The sequence below is a fragment of the Palaemon carinicauda genome, chromosome 9 (assembly GCF_036898095.1).
Source record: "Palaemon carinicauda isolate YSFRI2023 chromosome 9, ASM3689809v2, whole genome shotgun sequence".
NCBI classification, from domain to species: Eukaryota; Metazoa; Arthropoda; class Malacostraca; order Decapoda; family Palaemonidae; genus Palaemon; species Palaemon carinicauda.
The window spans coordinates 120092225-120119730 of record NC_090733.1 but is presented as its reverse complement, the minus strand read 5'-3'; the positions used below and the strand labels follow the sequence as shown (position 1 = coordinate 120119730).

Here is a 27506-nt window from a genome sequence, read left to right as displayed (position 1 = left end):
CAGATGTGTCAAAGAAAAGGCAACTTATGGAAGATAGAATGGTATGTACAAAATACTGGAAAGAGACAGAGAATGTCTAGGGATCATGGATGTAAAAAAAAAGAAAAAAAAAAGTGGATGCTGAGTTGAATAAGAAATAACTGCTATAAAAATTATGTACGCGTGAGAAAAGGTTGAAGGGCGAAATATGTGAAGATACATAGTAATAATGAAAAATCTATCATATATGAAAGGATGTATTGGAGAGTTTTTAAGATGGTTTGGTCGTGTAGAAAGAATGAACATCAACAGACTACGAGTGGGAATTAAGTGTTGGGATGGAGCAGGGAAAGGAATACTAGAAAATGCTGTACCCGTTGACTGAAAGATGAACCAGGAAGAGAAGTGCATAAAGAAGACGCATTAATGTGTTTAAGATTCGAAACGGAGCTGGCAAACCTTTCTAAGTTGGAGTATGAAGCGGTTAATGTGGAAAATCCTCAAAACATACAATTCGTTCATGGTTCTTAAGTTCAGGTGTGGATGTGGCAGGGACTAACGTATTTTTCTATACTCTCTCTCTCTCTCTCTCTCTCTCTCTCTCTCTCTCTCTCTCTCTCTCTCTCTCTCTCTCTCTCTCATATATATATATATATATATATATATATATATATATATATATATATATATATATATATATATATATATATATATATATATATATGTGTGTGTGTGTGTGTGTGTGTGTGTGTGTGTGTGTATCATTGCTTCTTGTCTCTCAACGTCCTTGACCTAAGAGAAAATCTTGATACAATGAGCAAATAATGATTAAACAGTTGTGGTTAAATAACTTAAACCTAACAGCCACTATATTAATTACATACGGCCACTTATCATTCTAGAAAATTGAAAGCCAATCGACTTCCGGTTGTCACTGCATCATAGAATTACGAAATCTTCCACGCCCCCAAATAACAAGTTTATCCCCCATCCCCCCTCGCTCTAACCTAAGTATATTTAAAATCTCTCCTGTATCCCCCCCTCCCTTTTTTACCCCATTTTAGCCGTGGCGCCTAAAGTTAAGCAAGAGGTTTCTTAGCTCCTCCTCTTCCATCGTACCACCTATGACGTCATACGATGTCACCTCATCCTCGTTTCGTTGTCTCCTTGTCACATTGTATTACGTTTTGATTTCCTCTTTCACGGACGCCGGACGGTTCCTACAACCAATTATCGGTTGGAAATCATTTGAGCTCGGCACAGAAAATAAAAATTAATTAAACTAATGATTGCACTGTCAAATGTAAATGAGAATAATTTCCCTCAGTGGTAACTAAGCTCCGCCCCCATCTCCGTCCAATAAAACCAGCAGCCACGTGGGTCAGAGTTTATATTCTAACGGACTCGCGTCGGATCTACGTCGCTCGCGGAGTGGATTATTCGTCACTGGAAAACCCATTATTGACGAAATATTCCGCTGTCAAAATTGAACCCTGACGCAGTTAGAATATCTCTTAGAACAGTGAACAGTAAAAATTATTTTTTATTTGTTTAAATTTTCAAAGCATCACTTTCGCCATGAATCTATTCAGTGTTTCACTGCTCTTCCTTTGCCTCGTCCTGAAAGGAGTGTCATCAATGCCAAATTTCATGACCCAAGATGACCTTGCTGACGGCCAGCACGAAATCCGGATTCACTTCAACGGCATCAACGCCAAACAAACCTCCGTGGGCCATAATCAAGGGAGTGAAAGGTAAGAGGATAGAAGAAAGCTGGAGTGGAAGGACCCAAAAATCTTGGTGTAACTAGTTTGCTCCGATTACATAGGCCTATTTTGGCTAAGGGTCTTTACTGGTCTATGGCAGTATTTTTTTTTTTACCAGATGTTACATGGCGGTGCTTGATTTTTTTTCTTTAATGATAAATGGCGAGTCTACTTTTTTTAGTGATTTACATATAGTGATCCGAAGTTTTATTTTATTTTTTTAAAACCTTAAAGATGTTATGTTTGGGTAAACCGGATAATGACGCGCTGATAAAGATTATAGGCCTATGGCAATTCATTTAAATCGACTGAATAGCTGTTGAATATTTGAATGACATGATCCCGAGAACAGCTTTATAAACGAAATTCCACGATGGGCATTATCAGGTAGCTCTTGACTCCCTATTTATTTTCTCTTCATAAGAATGTCGCATTTTTATTTTAAATGTTAGGCCTAGTTGAGGCCTACCCCCTGAGGGGAAAGTCATAAATAGTTTCAAACCGCCTGATATTTAGCCGAGTAAAATTTAGGCTTAAGCCAAAAACAACAGGAGAAAATGCGTTAGGCTTAAGAGAAGTATTTGCGAGAAATGTAAATGTTTAGTGTAAGCGGGGTTTTCAAGAAAATGGATATTGTGAAGAATGGCAGTTTTGAATTACATGTACAAGACGTTGACATGAAATAAATTTGTACATAAATTTAGACAGCAAATTACTAGAAGCACCTCTTTTTTTTTTTTTGTGATTAATCTTTACTATTCTATGTCCATAAAATATATTTTTTTTTATTTTAACACCACCCATGAACACATCAATCAATTCAACAGTGCTTTAAAGGCAGTGCTGTGTCCATTTTAAGATATTGGTTTAATTATTAAATTAAGATAAAAAAAAGACTGAAAAATTCCATAACAGCGGCTGAATTCGTTTTCCCAAAAGATTTAACATCCCTTTGTAGCTTATCTAGAGTTACTTTCAATGATATATATATATATATATATATATATATATATATATATATATATATATATATATATATATATATATATATATAAGAGAGAGAGAGAGAGAGAGAGAGAGAGAGAGAGAGAGAGAGATACTGTATGTATGTATATAGATATAGATAGATAGATTGCTAGGCAAGCATTGTGTATAATCAAAAACCATCCCTTCCAATTAACTTAATATATCCACAGGTGTAAGGGTGTGCCTACGTTCTCGTTTTCTTGAACCAGCCTGCTATAGTTGAAATATCAATACCATCCTTTCGGAAGGCATCATTGTTTCGGATTTTAAAATGCTTGGCAACACGCGCCATTGTTTCCAAAGAAGTTAAAAATAGGATCGTATTGTGTAAAGCAATTCCCTCTTATTATGGACCACTCGGAGAGGGACGTAAAAAACGCCTTGACTGACAGATGTACGAGAGAGAGAGAGAGAGAGAGAGAGAGAGAGAGAGAGAGAGAGAGAGAGAGAGAGAGAGAGAGAGAGAGTCGTTTCACTCGTTTGTATCCTGTTTTTGTTTTACTGCGGAGAGGGATCAAATAAACTCGCCATATCACCCTTAGTTTTGTTTGTTTTATTTTTCAGTGATCAGTTCAAAAGTTACTTTTAACTTTTTGTCATTTAATCAATTACTATCATGAAAGATTTCCTTTTTTATCAATGAGAAACTATTATTCTTAGTCCTTCTGCTTCACTTACTAGCAATTGAGAATATACAGTATATAGACCTACATAGGGCAGCTCCGGTTAATACCCAACGGTTTCCCTCTTCCCGCCCTTTACAGCGGTCTAGTCCTTCGCCAAGTGAGTCGTCATCGACATATGGTCACCCTCATATACGTGGGCGAAGTGCAAGATGACATGGGGGTGGATACATTATCGCTAAGGGACTGTGAGGTGACTTCAGATGCCACGGAATTGGATAACTTCTTAGATACCTTTAGAAAAGACGTTGATTCCGCGCAGGTCATAGTTGAAGGTATTGGAATTGCTTATATTTATTCATTTGATTAATATATATTACATTGAACACAAAATTGAAATCTAGAGAATGTTTATCGCTCTGTTGAGCATTGAAGTGTTCTATACATGATACGGGCTTATCTTATATTTGGAGTTTACCCTTCATATTACGGATAATAGATTGTGACAACTGAATTTGTTTCATGATTATATTGTAACCCAGGGAAAACTGTGAATGTTTGTTCTATGATTAATTTTGTTATTTCACTGTGCGCCAGGCTCGGGTAACGGAGTATTCTATAATACAAGCTACGTCCCCATTACGAGCGAAGACGAGATTCCAGAGTACCTGAGACCGGTTCTTCACTTTCGACAGCTTAGAGCCGAGGTAGGTCAATATTCTTCTGACTCCTAGGAATGACATACTCCGATATTGTTCAGAGTTGCGGTTTCTTAGAAGAAATATATTGATCTTTTTTTTTCTCTTTATTTATGGTCATACGTGTGACAGTATATAAATACACACTATATGTATATATATATATATATATATATATATATATATATATATATGCAAAAAAACCACAGGGAAAATGAATGAATATATATATATATATATATATATATATATATATATATATATATATATATATATATATATGCACACACACATATATATATATATATATATATATATAAGTGTGTGCATATTGAGTGTCGTTAGTCACTCCTGATGTGAAGATTATAAGATTATTTACGATTTTATTCTTCTCTTTAGTGTAAAGCTCACCACCGCACAGTGCGTAAGGCCGCGAAGGCATCAAGGCGTCAGGCAGAATCCTCCCGGGAGCTGGAACCTCCATCACTGTCTAGGTAAGTAAAGCAACATTCCGTTTCTGTTCTAAAAGAATCCAGAATAATCATGTAATTGCAACTTTATCATTATGCATTTAGAATTGCAACCTCCTGCATTGCCTCAAATTACACAGAGATGCATGGAATATGCCATGATTACAGTTAAGATTGCATAAGAGCAATAGAGAAAACGTGAATGAAATTTTTTTTTTCTACCAATGTATTTGAAGATAAAAGATTGTAATGTATATTATACTTAAGTTCCCTTATATAATGGCATACTCTCCAATGCATGAAGCTTCATTGATTTTTTTGATTATCCTGGGAACAATGGAATATATATTGTATGTGTAGATGGGGAAAATAATGTAGTTATCTGTACTTTTGACTCATTAATAGATCATCATATGCTGCCGTTGCTTCTACCAATTATCTCCCTCAGACCACCACCTGTCGCCTTTCTCTTTCTTTCTCTCTCTCTGTCACGCAGTCTGTACTGTATCACGCCCCGTTACTTCTTAAATTCTTGTCTTAGCCTAGTTGTGGATGTCGGCCTTGGAGCATTAGATTTCTGGAGTCGACTTTAGTTCGGTTGTCTGTTTCCTATCTAGTGTTTTCTGCCGGGTGTGTTATTATACGAATGATAATCTGATCCAGTGTGAGGTATAAACTATATACGTGTATACATACATATATGGATGGCTATGTATTTATGTATAATATATATATATACATATATACATATATATATATATATATATATATATATATATATATATATACACACACATATATATATATATATATATATAGATAGATAGATATAATTATACACATCTACACCGGTTAATCAGATGTCGTTTCTTTATTCTTGTGCTTGGCCAGTTTATAGAAATTAGCTTTATATCTGCTGTTGAATACTCCTTAGTGAAGGGTGCTGGGTAAGTTCTAAATATGAACCCCAAATTTACCACCCATTTCGAAGCGTAAAGAAAAAAAAATCAGAATGGAAATTGACTTGATGTAAAGAGCAGAAGTATGAGGGCATCTGTTCTATGGAGACAGTCCTGCAAAGGCAGACAAGACCAAGACATTACCATTGCTGATATTCGTCCCGGTAGCTTGACATGTAGCAACTTTTTTTTTTTTTTTTCAAAACTATATTCTGTGACCAAATGTACATAAAATTCCGGGTGTCTACCTGCTCTTGCAACGTAATTTCTCATGTCTAATACAGCAGTTTACAATAGGTTATTCTGTGACGGTACACCTACTGTGGATATTACTGCATTTTCTTGGCGGATTTCTTCCACGTACTTTTTTATTTTGGTGTTTTGGGCTTTCTTTCTTTCAAGACTTTGGTGTTATTCTTGTAGATGAAGTTATGACTTAAATGATAACTGAAAGGAATTTCTAATTTACAGCATTGCATGCCTTCTTGTTAAGAATAAGTTTTAAAAGATTTTAAGAATAATTTATTATAAAATTTTACTTAAATAGCTTTCAAAATATGGCTGGATTTTAGACATTCCTTTTGAAGAAGCTTCACCTTTCAGCTTTGGTATTAATCATATTAGCTGCCATATATATGGCATAATCTCTTAAAGAAACTTTTTGCATACTACAGTATATATATTTATATGTAATGTATGCATGTATGTATATATACGTACATATATATGTATATATCTATCTATCTATCTATATATATATATATATATATATATATATATATATTATGATATGTATATTATGTACGTATATATATATATGTATATATATGTAGGTATGTATATATACATATATGTATATATATGTGTATATATATATATATATATAATTATATATATAAATATAATATAATTACGCACGCACGCAAGACATAAAAATACAGTATATTTATATCTACCTAAACAAGTATCTTACCCAAATATTTATCTTGAGTTTGACCTTTCTTTTCCTTTGCTTGCATTGATTTGGTGTCCTTAGTTTGCATGATGCATTTCTCATATTTATATGTTTTTTTATCCTTATCCTTCATAAAACTCCTCATCTGATTTCCTTTCGCTTTTAATCCTGTAGTGATAACCATGATTATTTTATATTTATTAATTTCTGTTGCAAATTCCTTTTAACTTTTGTTTTAACTTTGTTTTTTTCGTTAGCCCTTTGTTTGTAAAGCCCATGTATTCTCAGAAAATATTATTAAAGTTATTTGTTCAAGTTTTGTCCGTTAATTTATCAAGAACTATGTTGATACATCTTGCTCAGTTCTCTTTTAACTATGCAGATTTTCTTTAGACACGTAACCCTACATTTGAGATCAAGCAAACTAAATGATGAATACACACATTATATACAACACTTAACATAATATATTTTAGCTATTCACTTGTATTGTTAAAATATGTGGTCAGTTTCTACTTATATATATATATATAAGATATATTTTAACTGTCCATTACTTAAAATACGAAATTGAAAACAAATTATAATCATATATTTAAAAAAAAAATTATTGACTTGTTTATATATTACATGTTAAAAAATCATTTATGCTCATATAGACCCACAAATTTAGTTTTAGTCCTCATTTTTTCCCTTTGGTTAAATATAACTTCAGAGGTATTCATTTATTATAAAATTATTAAATAACACTATAATGATTACTAATAAGAAGAGAATACGGGTTGTTTGTATCATCATTGGTGGAGGTCTTTTCTTCTGATTATTGGCAAAGGTAGTTTTCTCAAATAAACTTTTGTGTATATTTTCAAAATTTTCTTAAAACTATTCGGTTTCAAATATGGTTCTATCTAGCCCTCATGGAAAAGGATAATTGAGGTCACCCATTTACCAACTGAAACAATCTTTTGGTAATAAAAAGAAATAAAAATATTACGAAAAAAAATTAAAGAAATAAGTATATTAAGAAAATTTATAAATTTAATGAGCCTTTGGAAAAAAAAAATCTATAAAAACCTCAAAGTAGATGGTGATACTGTACACATTTTACGACGATGGTTCCTTTGAACACGGAGCATAAACTTTATTGCAAAATTTCCTTACATAAGCTACGTAACGCTGTGGTAACATGCATGCACCAGAAATAAGCTTCCTAAGTAAAAGAAGAGATTATAATACAATATAAAAAAAATCAGATTATTTTATGATTAAAGTAAAACAAACAGAATTGCGTATGAAAGAAGATCAAGCTATCTGCCAAAAGTTGAAGAAAAAAAAAAAAAAAAAAAAAAAACTTAAATCACAACGATAAGTGTATGCATGGAATTTTGATCTCATGAGTGGCAAAAGAAAGCTTATTTAAATTGAATAATTACCCGGTCAATAATCAGTGAGGAGGGTCGTCTTGATAACAGTTTGGATGTTGGTTGGTTTGTCAGTGCCACAGGCAGCCAGTCCTAGTTCAGCTGTTGGACTCAGCACAGAGATAATGCGCTGCATTATTATGTGCTCTTAATTTTTCTGTAATAAAAAAAAATGACAACGTTCCCCTTGAGTTGGTTCAAAAACATTACTGAGTCGGAAGTTTGGTTGTGTTGTGTGTGGAAACAGGAGCAAGCGGTGGGTGTTAAACGAGCTCCTGATCATGCCCGGTACCAAGTGGTGTGGCAACGAGGACCTGGCCGATTCCTTCAGGGACCTCTCGGGGTACGTTGGTGCCGACCATTGCTGTCGCCAACACGATATGTGCAACATCAACATCCCAGGTCTGACCAGGAAATTCGGCATCTACAACTCGCGCCTCACCACCATTTCACACTGCGCCTGTGACGAAAGGTAAGGGCAGGGGTGGGGGTACACAGGGATCAGGAGGGTAGGTGGGTTATATACCTTTTAGGGATAGGTAAGCACAAGCGGTGTGGTCAATTCATTCAATCTTTCCCACGGGTCGGCGTCTCTTTGGAAGACCCGTCTACATCTGGGACAGATGGGATTGATCTCTGGGCGTTCGAGAAAGTTGTAGTAACTCTCAGTCTTTCTATTACTTGACACCAACGGCGACTCGGTTGTAATGTGGGAGATATGAGGTAAGAATTCTAAGACGGACAGCCATGTGTGATGTTGAAGAAGGTAAGGTGTGTCTATAAAATGGTTGTGTGTTGTTACACAGCAGGTCACGGCGATCGGTGCTGGACAATCTGAGATTCCCAGCGACTAAGTGGTGCGGCGTCGGCTACTCTGCCACTGTGTATGGGGACCTTGGCGGCTCCTCTGGGGCTGATAAATGTTGCCGTCAGCACGACATGCACTGTCCATACTATATCAAGTCCTTCGAGAAAAAATATGGCATCATGAACTGGAGCATTGGCACCATCAACCACTGCGCTTGCGATGAAAGGTAAGTAAGTGGGTCATTGGTCATATCAGGAATAAGGTTGATTACTGTAAGTAGTTTTCTTTGAATTCAATACTATTTTTCTTTTATTTCAACTTTTTTTTGGCAATTTAATTGTTTGTTTCATTTCACCCGTTGGAACTTTTAGCAGTTATTTTTTTCATGTGGTGAAAAGCAGCACAGATCAAATAAGATATTATGATAGCATTAAAGATAATGTATTGTTTGAGAAAATTTTAAGCTCACCGAAAAAGAAGGAATTAACCGCATGCTTACAGTATTTATCATTTCTTATCGAAATATAAGCCAAAGCCCAATACACCTTTGCCCGGATTTATTTTCGTGATTTTGACGCAAATTCATAAAAATGCAATAAGTAAATTGTAATAATTTCTCCATTAGAACCCTGAGATTATCACGGGGGTAACAATTATTTTCTATAAACACAAGAGCGTACTAATTTGTGAGTTTTTTTTTTTTTTTTTTTTTTTTTAATGCACGTAGAGGTACTACATACTTTTATTAGGAAATTTCAAATCCTTTTTTCTCTACCTTTCAAAATTTTGACTTAACCTTCATAATACGCAATGTTTGCATTTCTGACTCTCTTCTCCCCCAAGACCATAAGAAACTTACCCTTCAGATAATGAAGTGGCTGCCCTTAGCAAACAAAATTAATGAGAGAGAGAGAGAGAGAGAGAGAGAGAGAGAGAGAGAGAGAGAGAGATTTCCTTGCTGCCACGAATGCACAACTTCAAAAGTTGCCAAGTAGTGAAGAATGCAACTATTTTCCCCAACCGTCTGCCGATTCACTCGCCAGAGGTGGTACGATAGTGGTGTGATTTTGGGGGTTTTCGAGGGGGTAGAGGAAAGTGACCAGAAGGAGGTGGGGGATATGGAGTAACAGGAAAACTCTCACATAAGTCGTAGATAACGTTAGGAATTCTGAGGGGGGGGGGGGAAGTACTGGGATTGACAGTATATAAATCAAATGGCCATTGCGAACCCTCAGCCTTAATTTCCCTTTCAGATTCAATGCTCTCAGTGGGTAGTGTAATCCACAGGTCAGGAGAATATAGTAGGTATTAAACACACTTGTAACTTGTACATTTTACAAGTAGTATTTGGTTGACTGAAGGAAATAAACGTGATATTCCTCAAAAGAAAAAAAGGAAAGGTTTGGCGCTACATTTGCCCTAGGAACCTATAGAGAAACGCGTCAGAGGAGAATTTTCTGCTTTTATTTTACTCTTAATTAGCGTTAGGGTTTCTTTCTCCCTATTATCTCTCTCTCTCTCTCTCTCTCTCTCTCTCTCTCTCTCGAGAGAGAGAGAGAGAGAGAGAGAGAGAGAGAGAGAGAGAGAGAGAGAGAGAGAGAGATACTTCACTTTTGCTTCAAGGGTTCGTAAACCAAAAGTTTCGACGCTTGCTCAAAATTATTCTTCCCTACAGTGACATATTTTCCCTCATCCCTGATGTTCCTTCGTGAATTAACCCCGTTTACTGATGAAACAAGTTAAACCGTATAATAATGGTAATACACAATCAATTACCCCCATTTTTTTTTGGGGGGGGGATATTACACAAATTTTGGCCACTTTTCAAGAATTGATATTTATCCTATAAGCTAAAATGACAACTTATCAACATTTGCGAATTTTACTTATATTGCTAACTGTTATATCAGCAATAACACAGAACAATCTTTTAGCAAAGAACTGAGGTATAAAGGATTTATAACGACCATGCTAGAAATAGGTAATACTCAGATTTTAATGATGATGATGATGATAACAACGAAATGAAACAAGTAAACCGTTAACAAATAAACATCCTGATCCAGACTCGACAGTAAACCTAATTTGCATAACGGTGTTTCATGAACTTTACCTAAGAGATATTTTTTTTTTTCTTTTCTGTTCAATATAAATCTTGTAAATGAATTTAGTAGCTGACGAAACTATCAACAGTATGAACTGGTAAATAACTCGAATATTCACTTTGGAGAAAATCTTACATCTCCACCACTAAATATGTCTTCAGTATTTCACTACAAACACATCTCGTCCCAATATTTCGCATAATCTGAACAAAGACAGGGAATGAAAACCTTATCAGTGAAAATCATTATCTAAGGAAGATAACGTGTAATCTGGGTATCATAATCTGACTGAAATGCAGATTTTCTACATTCCGAGCACAGTAGAAATATTACTAACATATGATCTGCTACAGAAAAATAAAATTAGTCATGAAATAACCTCAGTGAATGATCAAAGCCAACCTCCATCGTAAGAGTTGTCTACCTTGGTGGAAAAATGTGGCTACCTGCCACCTCCACATTTAAAGGTAAACGAGTAAAAGGGGTCCGTCTGACTAAGGCACTTTTAGGGACACTTATGGGCAAAGGAGAGGAGAGTGAAAGCATTAGAGCGATGTGTCAGAAGTTGCTTTTTAGAGCCCCATGATATGTTATGACCTCCAAAGTCCCCACAAAAATAGGACATTATAGTGTTACAGTATACCGAGACTAATGGCTTCATTATTACGGTAATATAGCCGATTTGTAAAGTAAGCTTCCTTCCTTGGTGAATTTTTTTTTATTAGAATCAGACTAACAAAGTATTTCACCACATTCGAATTACTCATTAAAAAATAAACAATACTTGTGTTTCAATATTACAACCGCGTTAAGACCTGTCTCAAACCACCGAAATTCTAACCAACTCACCTGATATATCTTCCTTACACTGTGAAGCGAAACACTGAAATTCGTCTGACAGGTCTGGGGTTTGGATGAGGATCCGAGGAGATGGGGACATGACAGTACAGCACAAGGGAAATGAAGAACTGACCATGGCAGTACAAGGAAAATAGAATAAAATTTAAAGTCAAATAACTGATGGGTAGGTTCTTGTCATTTTGGTTAGTGGAAGAAAACGTTCTTTCGGTTATTCATTTATTGCTTGTGTGAGTGAATAGTCTGTTTGTAGAAAGCGCGACCATAAACAAGAACGAGGTGATAAGGTTGCTTGTGATCAATACCCCTTAGTAATAAAGTGGCGTTCAGTGTCGCGTACCCGACACAAACATTCATTTAACAAGTGGCACGAGACGGCTCTAAGGTAAGGTCGCTCAAGGACCTACTTGTTCTTTTTTACTTTTTTTTCCTTGAGAGCCAGGGGCAATGTCGGCTAGCAGGGAGAGACGCTTGCCTGCAAGTAAGGGAGAGGGGGGAGGTAGGGGGATGTGAGTGTGGCAAACTTGTGCACGAAAGAATGTGGTCGTAAGGAAAAATGCGGTGGGTGTGTGCACTCATCGTGCCATGTGATTGGCTCTCGGATGACCTCCGCGGCTCTTAGTGGCTCTGTGTGCACACACCCGCCATTTCACTTGTCTTGATTGGCCTCCGTGCAAAGGTTTGAAAGATGGGTTTTGATTGGCGGAGGCGCTTGAGGTCTCCTGTGCAGCGGCGAAGGCCCATTGGTCAAGACGCGATCGTACGATGTCGTCTGAAGGATTTTCTGGCGCCAGGATTGAGTTCTCGGGGCCCGTCTTAGGCTCGTGGGGAGAGGAGGGGGGGGGGGGGGGTGTCTGAAGATATAGATAGACAAGAAGTTGCAATTACCGACACTTTTTTTTTTTACCTGACTAATGCTATTGTTTGGGAATGTTCACCAAGCAAGAACTCTTTATCATTAGTACAGCAAGTCAGGGCCGCGTAGGCCGGCGATTCTTGGCCTATTTATGTTGGCTGTTGACAGTACTTAGCAAAAACGAAATATCCTCCCCCCCCCCCTCTCTCCCCTCCCATTGCCCCCTTTAAAGTCTATTCTGAGATTTCCTCTGCTTCTGGGTAGAAGCATCTCCGACATTGATCTCAGAGACTTAAAAATACTCTTGAGTATAGACCAAGTGGTTGTGTCCCCCGTGAATTCCTCTTCATTAACGGTGTATTAAAAAAGGGCTTCTCTCTCTCTCTCTCTCTCTCTCTCTCTCTCTCTCTCTCTCTCTCTCTCTCTCCATTATGTACATGGGACTGAATAGCAGTGTATACTTATAAAAACACACAGGACGTTTTCCTTTATACTGTAGAACACACACACCTCTCTCTCTCTCTCTCTCTCTCTCTCTCTCTCTCTCTCTCTCTCTCTCTCTCTCTCTCTCTCTCTCTCCGGCCTAAATCAACTTTCATTTCCTCTTTCAAAGAACGGTGTCGACTTTGTTAAAAAACAGCATGAAATTTTACATCGGTGGAATCTATTACACTTTCCTGATTTAATTGTCAACACCTGTCCCGTGGCGAAATGGTCCTCTGGCCTTGGCTGATTTTTTTCAAACATTGAAACACCCGTTGTTACTTAAAATGCTTTCCAGAGTAACACTGATTTTGATGATAAAATGTATACCAGTGTTCATCATATAGTTCTTGTGTAGTTTTATCCCAGGTGTTTTGAAAAAAAAAAATAGAAGTTTCGACCGTACATAAAGTCGCAAAAAGCTTTCGTTTCTTTATCGTTTAGAGGCCTTTTTGAAAAAAAAAATGTGGGATACATGGAAGGAATCTAATTTGAAGGTATGGGGGGGGGGGGAGGGGAGAGTTGAGGGAATTAGAATTAGTTGATTATGTAGGGCATCCGCCGAGAGTTTTTGAAGGAGGGGCTCACGCGGGAGTGGTAGGTGAGTGTGTATCTGTGTGCGTGTGTAAGTGCGTTTGGGCCTCAGGAGAAATCAGGGTTGGGCTCGTGGTAATTATGAGGTCCCTGAGGACCCTTTGTTACAGTGACGACGCTCAACACGACCAAAGGGGGAAGACGCAAAGAAAGGAACAAGCGACTGGAATGACTTCGGGAGGAGAGAGAGAGAGAGAGTGACAAAAATATGAAGGCAACTCTGCGGTTACTGCATTGTAAAGGTGTTGCTCATCTGACACAGATGCATGAGGAAGTTATGAATGCAGGGCTAAGGTACATTGATAAATTTACTCACACAGCAGCAGTGGTGGGAGGGTGTACATGATTTCTTAATGAATGAGAATTTCGTTATTTTTTTTATCAAGAGCATCAGTTCGCTGTTTATACATAATTAGAAAATTTGCTCATTTTATAAATGTGCATATATATATATATATATATATATATATATATATATATATATATATATATATATATATATATATATATATATATATATATATATATATATATATATATATATATATATATATATATATATTATATTATATTATAGAAATGAACAGGCCCCCGAAAAAAGTAAAATTTCCTCGCACAACCACAAGCGAAGGACACAGCCGCTACATTACTACTGCAGTCATAGCCAGAGATGGGAGCCAACTTCCGTGTTTAAGGCTCTATAAAATGACGATTGTCTCATATAAAATGTATATTATATAACGAGAGAGAGAGAGAGAGAGAGAGAGAGAGAGAGAGAGAGAGAGAGAGAGAGAGAGAGAGAGAGAGAATGTCTAAATGCCTAACCGACATTTTCCATGTTGTGCCTCGTGGGAGTATGGAAATGCCACGAAATTTTACAATCTCAGACTTATCATGGGTTGGAACTTACGCATTGTGTGCGTGCAATATCTTCTTTCATATACTTTCTCAACCAATGAAACATTAGCTTTCAGTTTAATGAAAGGAGTTTTAAAATTTGTGCTGCACACATTATAATTGTCTTTATTCACCTCGTAACTTGCTTCCGAATTTTTCATAATTTTCAGATCATCTTCTATTACATATGATAATATAATCCTTCTAACCTAGCATATTTTTTATTGCCTTTATTAAAACAAACATAATAGGTATTAGATTTTATCTTCGTAATTTTATACATAGTCAAAAGTAATTCGTATAACATTTGCGAGTTACACTGAAACATCTAAGACAGCATTAGTGTTATTTATCTTAGCTTCAAATCTAGCAGTGTTAGGATGGCCTTTACACTGTCAGCACCCTTCTAAGATTGTCTACCCTTCGTCTTTTATGACATCACAATCTATTTAGATTATATGATTTTAAACCAAGTGCGGGTTTATTATTTGAGTGTGTGACCGTATGCGTACGTATCAATCGAAAAAAAGAAATAATTTATTAAATACAATGGTACAAGAACAACGCACGCCATACAGTAAATAAAGCATTGCGTAATCGCCTCAGAATATTTGCGAGTCTGCTTCATGTCTCCCCCCCCCCAGCCCCCTTCTATGCCCACATTCCAAGGCCTGCCAGAAGTAATAGAAATCCCTCTTATTATCCAATGGTAACACAAGTTAAGCTTAATGGCTTAGTCGCGTTCTTGCCTGATTTATTAATGGATCTGCTAGAGTCGACGTCACTCAAGATGCAACTGGATGCAAGAGCAGAGAGAGAGAGAGAGAGAGAGAGAGAGAGAGAGAGAGAGAGAGAGAGAGAGAGAGAGAGAGACCATTTACACAACTGCTTCTCTCCTCCGTCAGTTTAGCTTGTTTCAAGGGAGACTGGCGTTATGACAACACGGTGTAAGCCTCCTTTGCCGTAAGATATGGGTTGATATTTCGAAAAGTAATTTTGGAGTAATGGAAATGGTCTTACTGTAGAAGGCTTGGGAGGGAGTGTTGGATACATAAAAGTTCAGTTTTAAGTGTTGATATTAGTTGTAACATAATTTAGTTCAGTCTCAATCCATTGTTTTGGCTTCCAAAATGCTTGTGTTGTTATTTATGAATCATGCATTCTATGATTTAAATGGAAATTATATTTTGTTCAAATGTCTCTGAAAAGTACATTTTACGATATACGGTACTTTGATGGATACGGATTTAAGTGGTGCTAAAATCTTGCAATTTAGTCATAATTTACACTGACCCATGTGTGATGTCATTACTCAGCTAGTAGAGCAAACTCTATAAAATAAAATAGGTCATTTATCCGCATGTGAGAAAATTTTTGAAGAAGCTGTAAATTGGCACCCACAATTATGAAATTACCCTTTTAAATCAACAGAAAAGACCTTCAAATATTCGGATTTATTCGAATTACTAATACAGTAACTAAGTAAACGCGTTAAGCTTCTATTAAATATTTGCAAGGAAGAAATAACACCGCGATTATCATGACATGCCATCCCACGTGAAAGGATAGGATGCGGGACACTGTATATAAAAGGAATGAGTCCTAAAAAGAATTTGTTGGCCATAGCCATTTAAAAAACGGCCATCTTTATTTATGCGAGCGAGGAAGGAGGCATTGAAAGAAACGACACAATGACGTCCCTTTATGCCGACTGGATTGAAGTAGATTTCACGATAAGAGAGAGAAATAAAAAAAAATGGAACCAACACAGATCAAATGACCCAAAATTGTCAAGTTGCGACTTATCATGGCAAGACGCGGGTCTCGACCAAAATCTTTCGGGCATAAAGTTTGAGCAAATGATTGTCACTATCAGTGGAGGCGATGCCTTCCCAGAACCGGGATTATCAATTATTTGTATCATCGCTGCCTTTAAGGAACCTCGTCTGTCTTCTCTTTTAAGGTCTATTTTGAAGATTCGGGGTTGGTTTCCAAGAGTTAATAGTAGTGATGCTATAGTTTATCATTATTGCTATTATTATTACTATATTATTGCTAGAATATGCAAGGTTATTGCTACTAGGTTTATCCATTTAAATTATTAAATTTCTAAACAGGACCATTTACGAAATGTATGCATACACATTTACGGGCGACTTTAAATACAACTTAATTGTGCAATTATTGTGTATTTTTGTGTACGTATAAAACATTCATGTTTGTTGCATTTCCCGATAAGCTTCATCAACATCGGAGCCGTGCACTATCCGGAAATTATGAGAGAGAGAGAGAGAGAGAGAGAGAGAGAGAGAGAGAGAGAGAGAGAGAGAGAGAGAGAGAGAGAGAGAGAGAGAGAGTGAGTTAGGAAAAAGACAGATATTGCACAAATCGGCGATGGGACCTGGGGGCGGTCATCTGTGAACGAGATAACTGGACGGTAAATAAACGACTTTGCCAAGACCTTCCAAAAGACCACTCATCATCTCTCCCAACGACCTACACCAGCCTCAACAACACCAGTTATTTTTTTCTTCTTTATATAACCTCGAAAACTTACAAGTCACTTACATAATCTCTTTCATAATCAGCGTAATCATTGGTACCTTATCAAACGCCCGTCCACGCCTCGCTTTTCTTTCTGATAAATAAATAAGTGCAGTTGAACTGTGTTGTAAATGATCTTATTTTCATTGAAGGAAAACTTCAATATACTGCAGAGTTTTAGGTAGTACTGTATTATATATCATTACTTTTAATTAAATTTTGGTTAGATTTATTTTTTAATACCTTAGGCATTTTCTTTTGAATCTAAACTTTAATTCTGTAATATTTATAGAAATTTTATTTCGTTCCCCCTTTGTTGAATTAAAATGCATGATATTTTATCATCATATACATACAATTAAAACGATAAAATCGAGATCTGTAAATCAGAAATAAGAAGCCTGTGACCAAAACCACTCGTTCAAGAATGTAGAGCCTACCCCACCACCTAGCAAAAGATGACAGAGGCCTACTTGAAAATATATAGCCATTCCTAATAGCTCCGAATAGAGTTACGACCTCGTGAAATCTCGACAACACAACGAGTCTGTATGTGTGATTGTAAAGCAAGGACAGGCGAGGGTAAGCCATCCAGCCACCTTCCTTTTATGCTCTCTCTCTCTCTCTCTCTCTCTCTCTCTCTCTCTCTCTCTCTCTCTCTCTCTCTCTCTCTCTCTCTCTCTCTCTCTGTCCCATGCCTAACATCCCCTGGCGCACTCCGTTGTGTGTAAAGACATTATCTCGTTTTAGGATCTTTTGAGCCTCCCTTCCCAAGAGCGTAATCGCATTACTAAGGAGATGACGACGTCGTTTCCGAAGCGTGTCGTCTCCGCAGTCTCCTTTTCGTTGTATCCGCCTATTCAGTTGTCAGGGCATTTCTGTGTCCCACATCGAATTGTGTATGTTCCAAGACGATGACGTCACGGCATGACTAAATCGTATTTTAGATGCTGACAAGGTAGACACTGTTGCCTCTTTGAAATTAAAATTACGCCATAATTACGCTTGGGCATATGTCTTTAAATTCCGTGTGTATAATAAAGTCGGTCTATACTGTAAATAAAATTTTGAAAAAGAAAATCTAGTAGACAAGATCTTTGGTATGGTAAGAATATGCAAACCGATCTCTGTTAATGTCACTGACGTCGGAAAACCCACTACCAGCCGACCTCGCATCCCTCTGAGAGGGTAGGGACAGCTTTTCTATTACATATTTATGATTTGAAGTTTACTCAGATCCAGCAAAAATGCACCTCTGACTCGGGATAAAATATCTAACTCCAAACCTCATTTTTGCCATGCTTAGTTCTCTTACCCTTAAGTTCCAAAGAGAAAGAAAGCATACGAGTTCCAAGTAGGCCACACAGTGCCAAGTTGATATAATGAGCAATAATTCTACGGCTAGATGTAAATAACATACCCGCAAACTACGGTAACGGTAAAGAATGAACCTTTAACGAAACATCGTCTAAAATGAAAAGATGTTATTTTCAACTCCCTTTTACATAGAGTAAATGCCAAGATTCGTCTTTCTCTTCGTTTCCAATTTGTCTACGGACAGTTCCTCCTTTAAAATTGCAGTGTCTGGTCCCTCACTTACAGGCCCTTTTCGGCTGTTTATAGGACCATGCAGAGCCAGCATAATGTCATTCGCGTCTACATTTCGCCCTATTAACGGTCCAGTTCACGAGGCAAAAAACCCTCGTTAAAAGGAATCCTTGAATGTGTCGGAGGGTTCCTCCGGAGGACTTTTAAAGGGCAGATAATTTATCCCGAAACACAGCCAAGTCTCCATTTTCCCCAGTAGGATATATTCAAGAAAGATTGTTGACAGAAACTGGATCTCGTAGGGGGCCTGGGGGATGAAGGTAGTTTTACATATTGTCAACAGTTTCCGATATCAGTCGTTTGTGTGCGCAGGCGCAGATAGGACGGTGAAACGACAGGAGAGGTGTCATCATCATTATTATATGATATTCCTCACTATCTGTATCGAAGGTGAATTATGGCATCGAGTTTTGAAACTATCTCGGCTCATCCCGGAGCTATGTTACTGTTATTGCTATCCCATATTTTTTTTTCTTTTGTCGGCAAATATTTGGGAGAAATACAACATAGTTATTTCGTAATAAAAGTAAAATTATTTAACTACGAGTCTCTGTTTGACAAAAGCTGGCAGGCTTTCAATTTCTGCAAATGGTTCGGAAATGATAATGTGATGTTATTTCTTCAAGAACATTTATAAACCAGATCTAATTCAATATGTAACCTCAAGGGACACTGAAAATCTAGTAGGAACCCAGTTTAAATATTTTTCAATTGTAATGAAAATTTCGCAGATCCAGTTTTGTTTAACCTAAGAATATATATATATATATATATATATATATATATATATATATATATATATATATATATATATATATATATATATATATAACATAAGCCACTCTAATTCATTGGATAATTTTCTACATAATATATGTTAATTGAATTTTTGGAATTTGGTCCTATGTCCCAGCACTAGGGTGTAGGAGGCTGTTCGGCTCCGAGATGCAAAAAAAAAAAAAAAAAAGTCGAGAATGGAAGAAAGGCTACGGTAACTTAGTTACAGTGGGAAGCTATAAAGTGAGTGGGTATAGGGACCGTAAGGCTGCTGCAAATGCCCTTTATTAACGCCTACGGTGCACCATGTGGGGTGCTCTAATAGTACCAACCTCGTATGTGAAGAAAACTAAAAAAGTAGAGCAAAATGCAAATATAAATAACATTTTTTTTAACTTAACAATTTTGTCTGTAAAATTATAATACGGCCACATCAATCTAACACTACCAAGTTTTTCATTACCGGAGTGTCATAAAAGTCTTTCTAAATGGTTTGCATTTTGTGACAACAATCGCAGGAGATAAAAGTCACATCCAATCGTGAAAAGTAATAACAAAGAACGCGACCGGGAGACTGAAAACAAAAGGGGGAAAAACGTTTATAATCAACAGCGACCAGAACCAGACGACCGACGAGTGTGAAGTTGGGGAGGGACAGAGAGTGACAATGATCAAAGTCAAGACTATTAGACGAGTTCTTGAGAAGCAAAGTCATTTTCCGTTGGGGAGAAAAAGTTTATTTGGAGATAAAGGGGAAAGGATAAGAAAATACGACGCTTCTAAAAACCTATATCACTGTCCCATAGCGTATGTGAATAATTTAAATGTGATTTGTGGTTATAAAAGAAGAAAAGAAATGGTATTTGAATTGGGTGAAAATATGTCTAATCACTAAACGGAAACATCTTTTCTAAATTACATTAAAAAATGTCTGAAGTTTCAAGTGAATGAATAAAACACGAGAAACTACTATTTTAATCACGGTGTTTAAAAAGATGTTACTATTTTAATCACAGGGTGTTTAAAAAAAAAAAGTTAAGAGAATCACAACACTATAAACATAAACAGAAAATAGGCGATTTAATATAATTATCTGCTAAAGGGAAGCCAAGATACATGTAGAGAATCCCGGGAAATTGAATGAAGTAAATCGTCATTAGCAAGGCCATTACAGTTTTCGCTAATCTTCCCGCGGAAGGTCTAAAGGGACACGGACGACGAATTCTGCCTATGGAAATGGCCGGAAGAGGGAGACCTGAAAATGTTACCACAAATTATTTCCTTTTTTTTTTTTTTTTTTTTTGTGGGGGTGTAGAATTTGGGACAGTACCGGCTACCCTTAATTTGTAAACCCTGGAATTGCGGAGCTCCATTTTTAGGAATTCACGCACGATTTTACATTCTGGTTCTTTAAAGGATTTCTAAAATTGTTGATGCTTATCCACAATAGAATGGCAAAATGGTGGACTTTCTAGATTTTAGATTTTATTTGGATATATATATATATATATATATATATATATATATACTGATAACAATACTTAAATTTATAGAGCACCAAAAGTAAAATATATCCACTGTTTCCTTAACAACTAAGTACGACGAGAAGGGAAATATATGTTTGGTGATTCACTGCTGGGCCAGTTTTCGGACAAAAGGTCCTGCCTATAGCATACAATAATACCCTCTTCTCTCTCTCTCTCTCTCTCTCTCTCTCTCTCTCTCTCTCTCTCTCTCTCTCTCAGTTTTCTCTCCTCATCGACCCCTGTCGGTCCTACACAACGTAACATTGCAGCAGCGGGTGGTGGTTCAGCTGTATTGTGTAATGGTGCGGATATTATGATGAGGGTGGCCTTCTATCTTCACAATAAACCCCTTCTTACTACTACTACTACTACTACTTGTTGTGGCCGGGTGGTTGCGTCCTTGCCTGGTGATTGCCAGCCTGGGGTTCGAGTCCCGCTCAAACTCTTTAGTTACTTTGGTCGCTGCAACCTCACCGTCCTTGTGAGCTAAGGATTGGGGGTTTGGGGGAGCCTACAGGTCTATCTCCTGAGTCATCAGCAGCCACTGCCAGGCCCTCCTTGGTCCTAGCTTTGGTGGAGAGGGGGCTAGGGCGCTGATCATATGTATATATGGTCAGTCTCTAGGGCATTGTACTGCTTGATAAGGCAATGTCACTGTCCCCAGCCCCTGCCAGTCATGAGCGACCTTTAAATCTTTATAGGTTACTCAGTGAGGGTTTGTTTCTCGCTTCCTGTTTTAATCTTTTAACAGTGAAGATTAGCACCTTGGTCCATCTATTTCCCGCCGAGCTTCATCTAAATAAACTGTCGTCCCATACCAGACATTTTTCGTCGGATGACGTGATTAAACTCGAGGATTTAATGGTTTTTATTTCGACAATATCGGCGTGTATGTGGTTCTTTAAGATACTAGGGGGCAATTAAATTACAATTCATAATTATTATGGCTTTGTTGATTTATTTATTTCTATTGCTTCAGAAAGACCATTCTTTACATTCTTTATGTGATAACAGAGTTGATTGATAAAAATTTTGCCATGATCTCTGTTAACAAGGTAAAGTAGTTATTCTCATCACTTAAAAAAATGAAAAGATAAACCACTCGATGCTATCTACATTTACTGAAGTTTGTTGCTGTACTGTGTTTTGTATTTTTGGACTCGAAGAGGATGCTTCTCTCTCTCTCTTTCTCCTTCCTTTCCGACGTGGAGATGTCAGCGGGAACCAAGTTTGTGTGTGTTTTCCCCGGGCCAAAAGTTTTATCAGAAGGGCGGCCGAGCCAAATTAGTGGCATTAGTGGAGCCGACCCGTCAGCTTAGCCTCGTCACAAGGTTGGGGGGAAAAACGCTATACCAAGCCACAGGGAATTCCACCGTTTGATTAAAATGGTCAATGTTGGGCAAGAAAGAGGACGAAGAGAGAGAAAAAGAAGAAATGCCTATGTCCTCCTGGGGGGGGGGGGGATGTTGGACTTTCAAAGTCTACTATAGTAGATAGAAGGGAGTTTCATCTGGATAAGAGAGGAGGAGGAGGGGAGCAGGAGATTCCGAGTGAGTAAGTTTCAAGTTTTTAGGAACTATCACTCTCTGTTACTCTCTCCTTTCCTGATGTTGTTAGGAATGGGAAGTGAAGGTCTAGGCGGAAAGATGGATGCTTAAGTTCTCGGACGAAAGTCTGCAGTAAATTGACTTTTTCATCTCTCTCCCTCCGTCTCTGCTTCAGTTCTTAGTAATGTCCTCGAAGGCTGGTGGATAAAGGGATTTATTTGTTGCCCTTTTTTTCCTGGAATGATTGCGTAGCTGTACAGAGGGAACTCGTATGATTAATGATAAGTGCTTGTGCCAAAGTACATCATCCCCATCACATCCTCGATTTGTGTAGACACGTGTTATAATATTCAGCTATTGCTCTTGAAGATACATTTCTTGAACGGCCCACATCCTTAATAGTACCTGGTATCTCTTAATTACCGTAAACAGTAACTGGCATCTGTTTGAGGGGAAGGAATGACATGACGTCTGCAACATCTCTTCGGCGAAAGAGATTCCGGGAGCAGATCAACTTTGGCAGTCAGTTCCCCTCTTTCTCTCCCTCCCTCGGCTGTGTATCAATCTGGAGGTACTTTCAATTTCCTGTTCCATAGATTCTCCCATCTCTCAGCAGTTGGGTCGTGTAATCGCCATTGTTTCCAGCTGGGACGACACTTCCCCTGGCACTTCCCACTCCCCCATGTTTTCCCCCCACCCACCTAACCCCCAATTCCCCTCCCTTTTGAAGCTCAATGTTTCTACCACCACTCAAAATTAATGTACTACTCTCAAGGGAAAGGGGGAACACGAAGAAAGCACAGAGAGAGAGAGAGAGAGAGAGAGAGAGAGAGAGAGAGAGAGAGAGAGAGAGAGAGAGAGAGAGAGAGAGAGAGAGAGAGAGATGAAAAGACGGAAGTTTTAATAAAGAATGGAGAAATGGGAGAGGGGATTGATATTCGTGGAAATGAATACCGACATTATTATAAAATTTCAGAAAAAAACAAAGGTCGATTGTACTATGGGTGGCTTTTATATATTGTGAAATTTTGCAGATAAGTCTTCATTCACAAATATTGTAGACGCGGTCGTAATAGCTAAAATTAGTATGCTAAATATAAACAAGATTAGAAAGTTACTAGAGCACTGATACGGGACACGGTAATAGTATCTCTCACGAAACCTGTTGTGTAGTATTTTTCAAGAGAAATGTGGAAGATAATGTTCATTCCGGGACTACTGAAGATAAGCACCGAAGCTTTGAGTTTATCTAACTCCCTTCCGTTTAAGTACACAATGCTACAGTATCTTCTCGATAAGATTCCATTAGATTAAGCTGGCATATGGGGATTCCCGTATTAAATAATGTTCCCTCGTTTTATCATGTGCGATGCCATAACATTCAAAACGGTTTGACAAATTTAAAGTCATAAAGAAATTTTTCGAAAATTAAGTTTTTCCATTTAATTCCATACAATCCCGGAATGCACGAATCCTTTGGTGCTATTCCCTTTTCTACATCATGGAATGGCTGTTTTTACTTGCTCGGTCTGTGGTTGCGGTGTTGACATATCGAGTGTCCATCAGGTCATGTTGGAGGTTATATTTTTCACTGGCGATGTACTCTTCTCGCAACTTGTCACACTACCCAATGTTTTATTTTTATATGACAGATTTCTTGAGTTTTCACACACGAAAACTCAAAATTTTATCCAGTTTAACGAGTACTGAAATTCTTTTTTTTTTATTGTCAGTTATTGCATTAAATAAGATGCCACCATAGCGAGAATTCTATAAATAGAAAAGTATTGTATACCACAACCTTTATCTAAGTGACTAATGCTTCTTATCTTGATGACCTTAACTTCTTTTTGATTGAAATTACTAATTTTATTTCCACCTGATCCTTGAATTATACCATTATCACCTTTGGAATGGGGCTAAATCCCATTTACAACACCGATCATAGTCAACATGAGTGAAACCTCACTGTCACCTATAAGATATTTGACACTAGATTAAATATAATCTACACCGTATGAGGTGGACACACTAGATTAAATCTAATTTTCGCCATTAAGAAAACATATTTTGGCTTAAATATCATTTTCACAAAGGAAGTTGAATTTAACCTTAAAATTTTAGACATTGAACACCTGATTGAATTTAATTGGCACCCTTGAATTACTAAACCTAAAACTAAATCAGACTTTTATTTTTTACAGATTCCGTGCTTGCCTGAAGATGTCCAAGACGGGAGCTGCTGACATGGTAGGCAACGTGTTCTTTGACGTTGTCAAAACCCGCTGCTTCGTCTTCAAAAAGGAGAAGGTCTGCAAGAAAACCTCCTGGTGGGGCAAATGCGAAAAGTACCGCATCCAGGGCGTCGCTGCCCTCCGTGATCCCATCCCCTTTAGCTCCTGAGCTCTCGGGCTGGGCTGGAGGAGACTAAGAAATCTAACGAAGGAATGATAAACGATGACCACCAACGCCACTACTCATTTCCAACCCACCAGAGAGAGGATCTTCTCGGTCGAGCATCGCCGTCGCCGCTGTCATGTCGCCGGTGGATCAACCCTGAGGCCCAGGAGTCACCAAAGAAGGAATACTCGACTTTACTAAGACGTTCCCTTCCCTCCTCTGGAGGGGAACCGACGGTCAATTGCTACGGGCCCTCGATCCTCCCTTCTCTTGAGGGCAAAACGACAGGTGGATCAACCAAACAACCAAAGAAGTAAATAACTCAATCTCGCACTCTCTTATTTAACAATAATAATGTTATTAGGGAGCTTTCTTGTTAAGGTTTATATTTAAAAGTGTCAATGAATATCCGGACTTCTAATTCAAATTATCCGGATACTCGCAGTGCCATAACGGACTCGCACATGCACAAGCATATGTTCACACTTCCCGAACGGTACCTGAAGAGTATAAATAGTAGTTCACTTGAAGCACAGTTATGTTTGTACATGGCGTGTGAAGTTCGTTATTGAAAGGGTTCCGTTAAACCTATTACAAATCCACTGATTAGCTGATGTCCTCGTCAAGAAACCTTCCTGTCCTTATAATTAAGAAACCTGAAATCTTCCTCTTGTCTATCACGTTAAGAAATCTTCCTCTGTCTTCTCAAGATAAGAAAGTCTTGCAATTTCCCCATGTCTATTAGAAAAAATCTTGAAATCTCCCTCTGTCTATCAAGTACACATACAAGGAAATCTCCCATATCCATCGCTTTTCTGACTTCCTTCTTGCCTGCTACTGCCAGTGTCCTTTTTGTTTCAATGTTCCTTCGAAATATCCTCGTGATTACTCACATAGGTGCTATTAGATTATCAGTCTCAAAGTATTTATTTGCTTTTTTATAAATGTTTTTAAGTGCGCATATTTGCTTGTTTAAGAAATGGTACGAGATAGTAGTTTCCCCTCGTGAAGGTCATTTTGGCAGTAACGGCACTGACCTGCATTATTATTATAATTATTATTATTATCATTATTATTATTATTCGTAACTTTTGTATCTACAGACCTGAAAGAGTATAGGGAAGTTTGCTGACAATTAGCTTCGTATAGTTGTTTTCGAAGGGTATTACGAGTTATATCATTTTACATTCCAAAGAGTGTACGTCACTTTTCCGTTCGCATTTTGATATTTTGTTCGAATGTAAATAGTACGAATGATATTTTTTGTAAAGGCTAATCACCGTCCGAACCAAACAAGTAAACTCTATTCAAGCAAGTAAACTATTGCTGTCATCATTTCCAGCTCTAATTTCTTTCTGTTTTATTTCAAACCGGTCATTTTTTCCAAGTCAATGTCAGTTTTTGCTTATTCTTGATTAGAAGAACATATGACATGTTCTTAGGAAATGTTTACCTACAGAAGGATGTAGTTGCCCGAAACTTCGTGAAGTTACTAAAGTGTGAAGTTACAATAGTCCGTAATGTGAAGCTTATTTGCAAAGCAACGAGAAAGTTGCTTCGAAGCAAGTGTCAAGATATGAAAACGCATTAGAAGATTTCCCTGCTACAAAAAAGTGAGCATGTTTTCTCCTCTCGGCGTATAAACGAACAAACTGCTCTAAGAATCACAAAATTATGCGGTAGAATATTAGTGCCGTCAATCACCTCTCCCCGCCAGCCTTTGAAACCAAAATTAATTACCTGTTATTCAAAGCTAGGAGAGTATAGAAAAACAACTGGATAATTATGTTAATTATAACTTTCTATATTTAATTCGATGGAATTCGAGGCAGTTGGTTCATCGCTAGGGGCAGGGAGACCATTCATCACCAAATTACATATGTATGTAACATCAACCCTTGAGAAATAAAGGTAGTACAGTATCTTGAAACTCAGAAGAAGGAACTAATGAGGAGATTGTTCATAACCAAAGGTTATAATAAATATTGTTTTTACTCGTATACATAGAGTATGAGCAACGAGAAACCACCGCTTCATCCATCATAATTTTTTTTTGTATCATCCCAGTTTTTGAAATACTCTAAACCATGTCATTATCATCATTCGATTTCACTAGCGAAGAGAGAAAGGCATTTATTAGGCATGCCACATCCCGTTTGTCATCAACCTTGTTTTGTCTATTTTACATTTCATAAAACGTAGTTTGTTAGACCAGCCCACACTTGATGACGTCAAATCTCATGTCCGCCGGTGTTGTTAATTGGAAAAGAAAAATACTTGACCATTGCGCCAAAGTTAAACGTTTTATGTTCCAGCAATGTGACAGTTGCATTTTTTTGGGCGTGCAATTGGTTTTAAAAGCCTCGATATTGATATTCAATCTGCATAAAAGGAACGCTAAGGTTCATCATCATCTTTTGAGAGTTCGTGGCTATGGTTAAGATTAATGTGAGTGGATGCTCGCAACCTTGGCCTTGCCGTTTAGCGAAAACATCGGTCAAGTTGCTTAATTGCCAAATACAGATTGCTGCGTGATGGTCAAGTGACTGTAATTCCGAAGAGTGCATGATTATATATATATATATATATATATATATATATATATA

The 27506-nt window shown here is 37.4% G+C and overlaps 1 protein-coding gene across 3 annotated transcripts; it reads left to right on the top strand.

Moving 5' to 3' along the window:
* The first annotated feature begins 1357 nt into the window (after positions 1-1357).
* On the top strand, positions 1358-25981 carry LOC137647111 (group 3 secretory phospholipase A2-like). 3 transcript variants are annotated; one of them, XM_068380346.1, is made up of 6 exons: positions 1358-1733; positions 3536-3729; positions 3992-4101; positions 4492-4586; positions 8707-8931; positions 24705-25981. In XM_068380346.1, exons 1-6 carry the CDS (start codon positions 1558-1560, stop codon positions 24901-24903), a joined length of 999 nt encoding a protein of 332 aa, XP_068236447.1. In that variant the 5' UTR covers positions 1358-1557; the 3' UTR covers positions 24904-25981. The 3 variants fall into 3 exon arrangements, with proteins under 3 accessions (XP_068236447.1, XP_068236445.1, XP_068236446.1); XM_068380344.1 differs by having other exon boundaries at positions 1359-1733; positions 8704-8931; XM_068380345.1 differs by lacking the exon at positions 8707-8931 and adding an exon at positions 8145-8369 and having other exon boundaries at positions 1359-1733.
* The last annotated feature ends 1525 nt before the right edge of the window (positions 25982-27506 follow it).

Bases quoted from the DNA above. Each gene is read 5' to 3' on its own strand.
- LOC137647111 (XM_068380344.1), top strand. From the start codon at position 1,558: ATGAATCTATTCAGTGTTTCACTGCTCTTCCTTTGCCTCGTCCTGAAA. The intron at 4,587-8,703 runs GTAAGTAAAGCA...GTTGTTACACAG, and splicing joins GAACCTCCATCACTGTCTAG to CAGGTCACGGCGATCGGTGC. The intron at 8,932-24,704 runs GTAAGTAAGTGG...TATTTTTTACAG, and splicing joins CACTGCGCTTGCGATGAAAG to ATTCCGTGCTTGCCTGAAGA.